Genomic DNA, 13,019 nt, shown 5'->3' with positions numbered 1-13,019 from the left:
CGAAAAATTGCTGCGCAAATACCGTGTGAGATAAAAATTTGCAACGACCACCATTGTATTCTCCAGGGTCTTTGCTAAAAAAAAAATATATAATGTTTTGGGGTTCTCTCTAATTTTCTAGCAAATAAATGATGATTTTTACATGTAGGAGAGAAATGTCAGAATTGTCCTGGGTGCTCCAGAACGCCTGATGGCGCTCCCTGCATGTTGGGCCTCTGTATGTGGCCACGCTGTGTAAAAGTCTCACACATGTGGTATCGCCGTACTCGGGAGTAATAGCAGAATGTGTTTTGGGGTGTAATTTGTGGTATGCATATGCTGTGTGTGAGAAATAACCTGATAATATGACAATTTTGTGGGGAAAAAAAAAAAGGAAAAAAAATCTTGATTTTGCAAAGAATTGTGGGAAAAAATGGCAACTTCAAAAAACTCATCATGCCTCTTACTAAATACATTGGAATGTCTTCTTTCCAAAAAGGGGTCATTTGGGGGGTATTTGTACTTTTCTGGCATGTTAGGGTCTCAAGAATTGAAATAGGCCGTCAGTACTACAGGTGTGATCAATTTTCAGATATTGGCACCATAGCTTGTGGACTCTATAACTTTCACAAAGACCAAATAATATCCACCAATTTGTACTTATTTTTACCAAAGATATGTAGTAGTATAAATTTTGGCCAAAATTCATGAAGAAAAAATTACTAATCTGCTAAATTTTATAACAGAAACGAAGAAAAATTCATTTTTTCGCAGAATTTTCGGTCTTTTTTCTTTTATAGCACAAAAAATAAAAAACTGAGAGGTGATTAAATACCACCAAAAGAAAGCTCTATTTATGTGAAAAAAAGGACAAAAATTTCATATAGGTCCAGTGTTGCATGACTGAGTAATTGTCATTCAAACTGTGAGAGCACCAAAAGCTGAAAATTGGTCTGGTTATTAAGGGTGTTTAAGTGCCCAGTGGTCAAGTGGTTAAAACCTGTTCCAGAGCACTCTGGACCTCAGACTGGGGTGAATGTTCATCTTCCAACAGGGCAAAGACCCTAAGCACACAGCCAAGATAAAAAAGGAGTGGCTATGGGACAACTCTGTGAATGTCCTTGAGTAGCCCAGCCAGAGCCCAGACTTCTTTAACCCAATTAAATATCTCTGGAGAGATGGGAAAATGGGAAAATGGCTGTGCGCCAACGCTCCCAATCCAACCTGATGGAGCTTGAGAGGTCCTGCAAAGAAAAATGGAAGAAACTGCCCAAAAATCGGTGTGCCAAGCTTGTGGCATCATACTCAAAAAGACTTGAGGGTGTAATTGGTGCCAAAGGTGCTTCAACAAAGTATTGAGCAAAGGCTGTGAATAATTATGTACATGGGATTTTTTTCAGGGTTTTTTTTTAATACATTTGTAAAGATTTCAAACAAACTTCTTTCACATTGTCATTATGGGATATTGTTTGTAAAATTTTGAAGAGAATAATGAATTTAATCCATTTTGGAATAAGGCTGTAACATAACAAAATGTGGAAAAAGTGAATACTTTTTGGATGCACTGTGCACAGAATATTATGCATGGGACTGTACAGGAGATGGATCTGTGGCCTATAACAAGAAATCTGAAATCCATTGTAGTAATAGCAGTCCACCTGTGAAAAGCACCTATGGCAGGAACAAGTTAAAAGTCTTTGCTGTCTAGGTGAAGGAGAAGCATGATATGAGCTGAGTACTTGGTTGTCTATTCTCACTGATAGCTGACCCCAGCTATTGCTTTTCCATGTGAAGCACAAGGAGCCAGAAAACTGATACCGCCTGCATAGGACATCAACCATGCAATGTTTCCATTCCTCCTGAAATGTATGTATAGAAGAGGTAGACTTAACTACAACTCTTGTCAAACTGTAAACCTTTCCTAATATACTGTAAGTGCTAAGGATAGGTGCTAAAAAATTCAAGTTTTACTAAAACCACTACAGTAAAATCAGTCTGTATATGCAGTAAAGCATGCTTGTCATACTCACCGTGGAACCCAATCCTCTGCATTGTGTAAAAAGGCTGTTTGATCCTGGCTTCTCTGATCCTGACATTCTTCCACTGTCCCCTAATATTTTCCTGATAACACAGAGCCTATGGAGTCTGGGTGCACATGTTCAGTTTGGTGTATATTGCGAGAGAGGTTTTTTTTTCTCTTGGGAGAATGCATGTGGTCAACACAAGGCCAATCAGCACTGTCCAGACAGATGGTCATGAGCCTTCTACAAGCTTTAACCAGTGCTTGGCTGGGCACTGATAGAAGTCATAAGACTGCTTTATACTGCTGATGAGAAAAGGTATTTAGCAGTTTATATTTACTGAAATAAGTGCATTTCCATGTTCTGTGTATTGTGGGAGACCAGATATAGTGAATGCAGGGTTCTGGGTTTAGTAACACTTTAAAGCGGGAGTAAACCCAGTTTCAAAAAACACTTACATTCCCGGCATGCCGGAAATGCTAACTTTCACATTGGTTGTGTTCTCAACCAAGCTTTCAAACTATCCAATGGCTGGTTTCATAACTGATCACATGTGCAGCATTATGGCAGTTGAAGAATCATTAAAGGCCAAGATGGCAGCTTCCTTTACTGAAAACTATAGAAGGGTTTACTTCCACTTTAAGATATTGGAGTTTATTTACTAAAGGCAAATTCACTTTGCACTACAAGTGCACTTGTTAATGCAGTCACTGTAGATTGCTGTAGATCTGAGGGGAAGCTCTGCTGATTTTATCATCCAATCATGTGCAAGCAAAAATGCTTCTTTTTATTTTTTTCTTGCATGTCCCCCTCGGATCTAAATGGACTGCACTTCCAAGTGCACTTGTAGTGCAAAAAGGATTTGCCTTTAGTAAACAAACCCCTTTGTGCCCTAAAGCCCACCAGCGCATATAAATTTATTCTTATTTATCAGCAGTAATATGAGGACTTTTCATCTGCTGCCAGAACAAAATGATGTCAGGCTGAGCTCTTCTCAGCCATTCACAAAAAACCTTGTATTTTAATCAATGAATACAAAGCTCCTCTTCCACCCGCCTCTCCACCTCAGTCAGTCAGAGGATGCCTTGAATTCATTTATAAATATACATTGGTTCCTGTAAATGCCTGAGAAGCACTCACCCTGACTAGTTTTTGTTCCAACATCAGAAAGAAACAGAAACAGAAAACAGAAATCCAACATCAGACAGGAAGTCGCCATTACACTGCTACAGCAACATTTATAAGGCCTAGTAAAATAACTTTCTGGTGCCAGGGAGGCCTAACACAGCTAACTCACTTTTCTTACCCTTGGCCCTGTGGGATAGTAATAGGAATAATGACCCTAAGCTATTAGATAAAGAAACTGATGGAGATCAGTGACCTTGACTGTAGGAAGTAAAATAGGGCTGTAATAGAAGAAAACAGCAAAATAGAACCAACCACACAAGACACGGTTGATGTCTGAGTCATACGGATATGGTGACCAGGCTACGAGGCCATTAAGTCACACATCCATCGTAACCTGATCACTGTACCCCTACAACCAGGGTGTCAATGTCTTCATTGGCCAAAGCCTGCAAAATCCATGCTGAAAGAAAAGCACACAGCACTCAAAGCCATTTACATACTGTTTGGTTTCAATTTCTTCTTTTTCCCTGGAAAAAAAGATGACCTGTGAGAGTCATGCTTTATTAGTAAGTGGCCCAAGGTCCTTCTAAGACATAAGCAGCCCAGATCAAAGGTCACATTAGTGGGTAACACTATAAAGCTTCAGTAGAAAAGCTGATGGCCTGGTTCACACTGGTGCGACATGCGCTACAACTTTGAGAGCATATGTCACATGGCAAATTGCATCCCATTCAGTGCAATGGAATCGTTCTAATAGGAGCGACTTGAGTCACTCCGCCTTAGAAAAAGGTTCCTGCTCTACTTTTGGTCTGACTTTAGTCCACTTGCATTGACTTCTGTTAAAGAAGCCGCATGTAGGTCATGCCGAAGTTGGCTTCAAAGTCACGGCAGTGTGAACCAGGCCTTAACATTTCATTTGAGACCTTATGATTGGACTACTGAAAGTGGAAGTCTGGTCTATATCTAGGTTTATCTAATCTTAAAGTGGTTGTTAACTCCTACATAAAACCAGTGTAGTGACTGACCTCAGGTGATACACAGAGATGAAACACAAATTCCTGCTATATAAGTTGTACCTGTTTATGTGCAGTCTTCTATTCTCTACAGCACTTTAAGGTGCTGAATTTATACAGCTTGTCTGAGCATTCAGAGAACATGGAGTGGGGAGCTGGGGTTACATTCTACAGAGCTCAGTGATGGGAGCTGAGAACTTATTGGAGGGAAGGAACCACCCCCACCCAGCTACAAAGCTTAGGCTGTCAGCCACAAGCTATGTGCCAGAGCTACCTTCCCTGTCACTTTTTTACCTCTTGGTGTCAGGAAAATGTGTCAGAAGTGACTCGGAGAGATAGCAGATGAATGACGTAGCAGACCGAAATGACACTAATGCCCCGTACACACGAGCGGACTTTTCAACATCCAAAGTCCGAAGGACCGAGTCCGTCAGACTATCCGATCGTGTGTGGGCTGCAACGGACTTTTGATTCGCCAAAGTCTGACGGACTTTAGAAATGAAGCATGCTTCAAATTTTCCCGACGGAACTCCGCCGGACCCAGTCCCCTTCGAAAACTCCGCTCGTGTGTATGCTACTCCGACGGACTAAAACCGACGCTAGGGCAGCTATTGGCTACTGGCTATGAACTTCCTTATTCGAGTCCAGTCGTACGTCATCACGTTCGAATCCGTCGGAGTTTAGTGTGATTGTGTGTGGCCAAGTCCGTTCGGCCGAAAAGTCTGTCAGAACTCCGTCGGAATTCCAGCAGAACTCCGACGGAACTCCTTTGGAAGTTTGTCGGACATAAGTCCTCTCGTGTGTACGGGGCATTAGGGGTTGTTATTAAAGGCAAATTGCACTTTGCAAGGGCAGTTGCTCCAAAGCTTTGTAAATGAGCAGAAGCTCTGCTGACTTTCACCATCCAATCATGTACAAGCAAAAATGCATTTTTTTTTCCTTGCATGTGATTGGGTATTCTTTACAAAGAGAAACTTTACCTCATCTTCTAAGCTCTGAAGCAACTGTACTTACAGAGTGCAACTGCACATTGGAAAGTGCACAGTCTACCTTCAGCAAATCAACCTCACAGTGCTCTTAATTGAGACACGTACACATTTTAGAGGGATATGCTGTGTTCATATTTCATGTCTAAGGTTTACAACCACTTTGAACCTACTCCTACCCCCCATTGTAAGTCATATACAAACTAGCCTGTAGAGGGAAGATGTGTATACTTACCAAATCTAAGGGTGCTCTCGTCAGGTCACCCCAGGAGCTGGCTTCAGGGAAGAGGAGAGAGCACCGAGAACTGCTGCAAAGCCAGGGTGGTGGTATCACCCATAGGCTTACTACGGGGCATTTTTTGCCAGTTGTCCTTCCTCTCCCCTGGATCCAGGTTGGTAGCCGATCATGTAACTGAACCAGAGTGTCCTTAGATTAGATAAGTATACACATCTTCCCTCCACAGGGTAGTTAATATTGGACTTAGAATGAAGGTGGGAGCACGTTTAAGATTAGACTGGACTTCTACTTTAAATCTGAATCAATACTTTTTTAATATTTATTTTATGTATAATAATGAATTCAGTGGGGAAGAGCGGGCTTTGGACTATAAAACAAAGAGCCTATTCAATGCATGACTTCTAGGACTGACATAAAGGCAGAACATGATCATCTTGAAGTATATCTAAACCAAAAACATTATTATTTTTGTTTTTCGTTTGGATAGATGTCTCCTTTGCCACTGGAACAGAAAGCGTTTGGAAACCCCAAATTTAACAGTTACAGAAACAGGAAAACCTCAAATTATACCCTTTCTTTTAATAATTTTCCGAGAGGGAATTTCCCCTCACTTTGGAGAGATTTCTGCTTACTTCCTGCTTTGTAACCAGCACAGGAAGTGAAGTGTAATCTTCCAAATGGGAATTTTTTTTTAATATGTTTAAAGAAGAACTCCGGGAATAACCTATTTTTAAAATATACATTGAGCCAGCTTGGCTACCTGGTAAGTATCGATATGTCACAACTGGAGGGGTTTAGGAGAGTTTCAAAATCATGGTAATAGTTTGGGCCACATACAGAAAGCACTTTTCTGGAGGTTCTGGAGCGACTTCCCTTCTGCTAAACTGAACATAAGGCGTTGCTCGTTTGGCACCTCCGTCATTCAGTGGATTCATGTTTTAAAATTTTCATTTTTTTTAAAGGTTCATGTTTTAACAATCTGGTATGTCTATAGTCTGAAACTATTTTTTGAAATAGGAAAAATATCTGTTTGTTACAAATTCAGCAATTGCTTAGCAATTCAGCACAACGACTGTGTTTTACTGTTCCTCTAATCTTAATGCAAGCCTGTGGATTAGTTTAGTCTATATGTTTAAATGGACACAGTACAATCTCCAGGTGGATTATTGTCTGACATAGAGAAACCCAGCACACAGATGGTTTATGTTCAATAGAAAAATGAACTTATATATATATATATATATATATATATATATATATATATATATATATATATATATATATATATATATATATATATACAGTGGTGTGAAAAAGTGTTTGCCCCCTTCCTCATTTCCTGTTCCTTTGCATGTTTGTCACACTTAAGTGTTTCGGAACATCAAACCAATTAAAACAATAGTCAAGGACAACACAAGTAAACACAAAATGCAATTTGTAAATTAAGGTGTTTATTATTAAAGGTGAAAAAAAATCCAAACCATCATATCCCTGTGTGAAAAAGTGATTGCCCCCCTTGTTAAAACATACTATAACTGTGGTTGTCCACACCTGAGTTCAATTTCTCTAGCCACACCCAGGCCTGATTATTGCCACACCTGTTCACAATCAAGGCATCACTTAAATAGGAGCTGCTTGACACAGTAAGGTCCACCAGAAGATCCTTAAAAGCTACACATCATGCCGAGACCCAAAGAAATTCAGGAACAATTGAGAAAGAAAGTAATTGAGATCTATCAGTCTGGAAAGGGTTATAAAGCCATTTCCAAAGCTTTGGGAATCCAGCGAACCACAGTGAGAGCCATTATCCACAAATGGCGAAGACATGGAACAGTGGTGAACCTTCCCAGGAGTGGCCGGCCGCCCAAAATTACCCCAAGAGCGCAGCGACGACTCATCCAAGAGGTCACAAAAGACCCCACAACAACGTCCAAGGAACTGCAGGCCTCACTTGCCTCAGTTAAGGTCAGCGTTCATGCCTCCACCATCAGGAAAAGACTGGGCAAAAATGGCCTGCATGGCAGAGTTCCAAGGAGAAAACAACTGCTGAGCAAAAAGAACATCAAAGCTCGTCTCAATTTCTCCACAACACATCTTGATGATCCCCAAGACTTTTGGGACAACATTCTGTGGACCGATGAGACAAAAGTGGAACTCTTTGGAAGGTGTGTGTCCAAGTATATCTGGCGTAGAAGGAACACTGCATTTCATAAAAAGAACATTATACCAACAGTAAAATATGGTGGTGGTAGTGTGATGGTCTGGGGCTGTTTTGCTGCTTCAGGACCTGGAAGACTTGCCGTGATAAAAGGAACTATGAATTCTGCTGTCTACCAAGAGATCCTGAAGGAGAATGTCCGACCATCTGTTCGTGTACTCAAGCTGAAACGAACTTGGGTTCTGCAGCAGGACAATGATCCTAAACACACCAGCAAGTCCACCACCGAATGGCTGAAGAAAAACAAAATGAAGACTTTGGAGTGGCCTAGCCAAAGTCCTGACCTGAATCCTATTGAGATGTTGTGGTATGACCTTAAAAAGGCCGTTCATGCTCGAAAACCCTCTAATGTAACTGAATTAGGACAATTCTGCAAAGATGAGTGGGCCAAAATTCCTCCAGGACGCTGTAAAAGCCTCATTGCACGTTATCGCAAACGCTTGGTTGCAGTTGTTGCTGCTAAGGGTGGCCCAACCAGTTATTAGGTTTAGGGGGCAATCACTTTTTCACACAGGGCCATGATGGTTTGGATTTTTTTTCACCTTTAATAATAAACACCTTCATTTACAAATTACATTTTGTGTTTACTTGTGTTGTCCTTGACTATTGTTTAAATTGGTTTGATGTTCCGAAACACTTAAGTGTGACAAACATGCAAAGGAACAGGAAATGAGGAAGGGGGCAAACACTTTTTCACACCACTGTATACGAAGGAAAGGGGTGGCAATTTTTTCTTGAATAAACAAATTCCTAAGGCTCGGTTCACACAGGGGCGGCATGACTTGCAGCGACCTGCATACGATCAGCGGCGACTTGCAAAACGACTTCTGCATAGAAGTCAATGCAAGTCGCCTGAAGTCGCCCCAAAAATAGTACAGGAACCTTTTTTCTAAGTCGGAGCGACTTGAGTCGCTCCTATTAGAACGGTTCCGTAGTACAGAACAGAGCGCGACTTGTCAGGCGGCGAAGTCGCCTGGACAAGTCGCCCCTGTGTGAACCGAGCCTAAGAGTGGAAATTCTATGTATACTAAAATCAAATGTTAAAAGAAAACAACATTTTTAAGTACTTTGGCCCATACAAACAATTTCAAGTCAAATTAAACATGGAATTCTACTATAGTGCTGAAAGGTACAGTATTCACAGAAACCATTGCTAATCCATTAATAAATCAAGAGCAGTCTGGGTTGTAATAGACAGACACCTGTGTCTGTAGTATGTAGGCAGAGATGATGCCAGGAAGAGTGGGTGCTGTTTTCATTTTAAGTCATCAAACTCACAAAAGCATTTAAAAAAAAAGCCACAAAAATATACAATTCGTATAGCAAGCAAACCATAGTATAAGAATCTATAATAAGCTGAAATAGCGCTCACTGAAACATACTGTACGCATAATGATAAAAATGAATAAAAATTAAATAATTGAACACTTTACTTTGACGTCACTTTTCTTTAAAAGGTGCTCCAACTGAACCCTGTGAGAGTTCAATGAGCTGATTTGTTGACATCTCAGCATTCCCATAAAAGTCATGAATATACCCATATTGATTGTAATAAGTCTAAATTGTCAGTTTCTTTTTATTGTTTTTTTGCATTGCAAATGTAACATTCCCTTACGCTTGATCCTAAGGCTCCTTTTCACACATGATCGAGGGCAAAACATGTTTTGGGCAACACGCAATTTTGTTTGCATGATTTTGCCATGCGATTGGGGTGTCTCTTTCTTTATCTCAAAAGTGAAAAAAAAAAAATTAAGATAATTAAATAGTAAAAAATTTGAGAAAAATAAAACAAAAATAAAAAAATGACTGCCGCCAGTGGCAGAACTACCAGGGTCACACTCGCAACTGTGCTCTGCCATTCCACCACCATGGGGGGACCCCAACACAGCCAGAATGTGGCCTGCTGCAGGACCCTAAAGGTTCTAGTTACGCCTTTTCCTACAGGTAACCCTCCTCAAAAAAAAACATGCCACTAGAGCCCCCCCCCCCCCCTCCTCTCCATCCAGCCATTTGCAGGACAGGCTGAAAATGACAATAATGCATCCCATTCCCTAGATTAGCATTTGTTCTGGGCTGTTCAAACTACATGCATGTGCAGTGCGTCCGCTCCCCGTTCCAGCTGAGCGGCCACTCTGAGCAGTTCAAACGTTGCATATGCGCAGTACAGTCTTTTTCTCTAGTTGTAATGAGAAAACCAGCACCACTTACAATAGGATGAGCTCTATTATGTACTATTCATTATTCAATATAGAATTGAATAGGGTAATTTTTAGAATATCTTTCTGAAAGTGAACTTACGCTTTAAACTTGGGAGTTCTGTCTCTGCAGCATTGTATCAATTCTGTATAGCTAATTATTATTATTATACAGGATTTATATAGCGCCAACAGCTTACGCAGCTCTTTACAACTTGAGGGTAGACAGTACAAATACAATACACTTTAATACAGTAGGAATCAGAGGGCCCTGCTTGTTAGAGCTTACAATCTAAGCTAATTCATTACGCTGTCAGTGGTGAGAACAGGAATCACTATACACTTTAAACACAATACAGCCGTGTGTGTGTGCTAGTCCGCCGTACTTTTGAAATGAACAGACTTTTCCCACACGGAGAGAAGTCCGTTCATTTTGAGCGCGGCTCCAGGTAGACGGGACTAGCGAAGGAAGTCAATGTCGCCGCTTTCGTCGGCGAGATTGACATGTTGCTGGCCCCGTTACCTGGTATGGACTTAAGGGGGAAGCCCTACGCTGAAAAAACAGTGTGGAGGTCCCCCCCTGGGTCCATATCAGACCCTTATCCGAGCACGCTACCCGGCCGGTCAGGAAAGGGGGTGGGGACGAAGGAGCACCCCCCCTCCTGAGCCGTACCAGGCCGCATGCCCTCAACATGGCTTGCGGCCCCCCCACCCCAAAGCACCTTGTCCCCATGTTGATGAGGACAAGGACCCCTTCCCGACAACCCTGGTTGTCAGGGTCTGTGGGCGGGGGGCTTTGCGGGAGTGGCCCCCCCTTCCCCAAAGCACCCCCCCCATGTTGAGGGCACGCGCTCAGGAGGAGGGGGGGGGGCGCTCACTCGTCCCCTTTTCCTGACCAGCTGGGTAGCGTGCTCGGATAAGGGTCTGATATGGACCTAGAGGGTTACCCCCACTCTGTTTTTTCGGCGTAGGGCTTCCCCTTTAAGACCGTACCAGGTGATGGGGCTAGCGATCTGTCATTCTCGCCGCCGAAGGCGGCAACATTGATTTCCTTCACTAGTCCCGGCTACCTGGAGCCGTGTTCAAAATGAACAGACTTTCCGCCGTGTATGGGCAAGTCCGTTCATTTCAAAAGTATGGCGGATAGTCCGGCGGACCTAGTCTGACGGAAAAGTCCCGTGTATGGGCAGGTCCGCTCGTTCGAACAGTCCAGCGGACTTTATGGCGGTTTGTCCGCAGATTAAGTCCGCCGGATAGTCTGATTGTGTGTACGCGACATTGGGATAGAATGTAAGGGAATGTTACATTTGTTTGATGAAAGAGTATTTTATTTATAAATAGACCTTTTACATGTCTGTGACCCAACTAAGAAGCAGACAAGCACTATTCTTATTCTATTCAGATTAAGGCTGGGTTCCCACCGCTGCGGCAGCGAGAACCGGATGTGATTCGCACCGCACTGCAGTGCAAATCACATCCGATCTCTGTGCGATGCGAGTTCAGCCATACAGATAGTATGGCTGAATTTGCATCGCACCCGCCGCAAACTCGCACGGGACCCTTTTTTTGGTCCACAGCAGAATCGGATCGCATGGGTGTTCACACCATGCGATCCGATTCCTGTCCCAGTTTGCAGATCGCACTGCGATATGCAAACTGATCTGGGGTGTCATTAACATTTCACTGACACTCCCAGCAGTCCGCATAGGGCAGTGTGAACTGCCGGCGGGAGGCATGCGATGCGGGAAAACGCTGCGGATTCGCGGCGTTCCCGCATCGCTCCAGTGTGAACCCAGCCTTAAGCTATAGCCATATGCTTCTATAATTATCCATACACCTGATAACTTCTTCCGGATTAATTAAACACAGGCCTACCTCCATTGGCCAACAGGTTTTCCTGGGCTTTCTCTGCAGAATCATTCATGACTTCTCCTATATACTGAGCAATCTTCTTAATGACACTAGAAAATAGAAGGTTGTACAATATGACCATATGATCAAGGATCACTCTTATTTAGTTATAGCATAGCCAAAACACATACCACCAATAGGAAATAAATATATCAAATATACAGATACTTTTGTAAGTTAAGACAATGTAGAATTTACAACTTCAAAATACTGAGTAATAATAAAGCTCCAGCCAAAAAATAACAAGATAAAATGAATAGCAAATTAAAATAAGATGACAAAACAAGCTTTTACTGTAATATTCAACTTCAATCTAAAGATTTCCTGCCCCATAGTACTTTTTTCTGCTAAATTATGTCCTCAGTCTGATGGCCAGCATTATTCAACAAACTTCCTCTGAGCCCAGTTTGCCTTGGACCCACCCCAGCCTATGACTGGACAGTGAAAAAGCAAGCGGCACAGGTTCATTGATGGTAGAGCTCAGGTGTGGGGCTGTGTTAAATGGTATAAAACTGGCAACTGCAGTAGCAAGTATGGCATACTTTGGTTACCTATGATAGCTTGCATACCATTTACACAGAATAGGCTGACAAGAAAGACTCCAAACTGTAGTATTGTGTGTGGATATGTGTAACCTACAGTGTTTGTTATCTTTCAGACAATATCCAACAAGCACACCTAAGTAAATTGTTTCTTAAAAGGAAATTATAGTTGTTTTAAACAAAACAAATTTAAAGTCAGCAGTTACACTTCCCGCGGTACACACGCAGGAGAGAGGAGGGGGTGAAGGAGCAAATCAGCTGTATCTCCTCTTTCATCATTCCGCGTGACAGATGAAGCAGGGGAGAAAGAGCCATCAATGGTGGCTGACATCACTGTTGCTAGACGCGAGGCGGCCCTACCAACCAGTGTCCGGGAGTAGACTCAGGAGGTGGAGGTGGAGCCGGAGCTAGTAACATGGCGGCTCAGTCCATACCTGTCCCCTGCATTCTCAGTGTCCATTTTTTTAGTTATGGGGTACATAGGGGGCACAGAATAATGTTGGGGGGCCATGGCCCCCTCTGCCCCCCCTAGCGATGCCACTGGTTACTAATACTTGGCAGTGGAAGCCAGCTCTGACTTCTGGCTCACCATTGTGCATGCACAAGTTTGTGCTGTACTTTTTGATTGTTCCGCAGCCTCCTGGGACATGTCAGTTGCAGACTGGGGGGGGGGGGGGGATGGGATTTTATAATGGGTGGTAAAACTTCTATAGTTCTTGTCTAGGTGAGAATTGTAAAAGTGTGAGCAGGTACAGGAAAAGGTAACAAAAAAAACCTAACAAATATAT

At 42.4% G+C, this 13,019-nt stretch overlaps 1 protein-coding gene across 1 annotated transcript in view; it reads right to left on the bottom strand.

Annotated features, from left to right (window-relative positions):
• Positions 1-13,019, bottom strand: part of ATP6V1C2 (ATPase H+ transporting V1 subunit C2) — a 68,145-nt gene that overhangs the window by 32,049 nt on the left and 23,077 nt on the right. Inside the window, exon 4 of the mRNA XM_077488784.1 lies at positions 11,654-11,739. Coding sequence (XP_077344910.1) covers positions 11,654-11,739 — 86 coding nt within the window. The remainder of the gene's footprint in view (positions 1-11,653; positions 11,740-13,019) is intronic.

This window comes from Lithobates pipiens, unplaced genomic scaffold (assembly GCF_037356315.1).
Source record: "Lithobates pipiens isolate NorthernLeopardFrog02 unplaced genomic scaffold, aLitPip1_a1.2 Scaffold_18, whole genome shotgun sequence".
Classification (NCBI taxonomy): Eukaryota; Metazoa; Chordata; class Amphibia; order Anura; family Ranidae; genus Lithobates; species Lithobates pipiens.
Note: the sequence above shows the minus strand (reverse complement) of the source record. Positions and strands in the feature narration are given on the sequence as shown.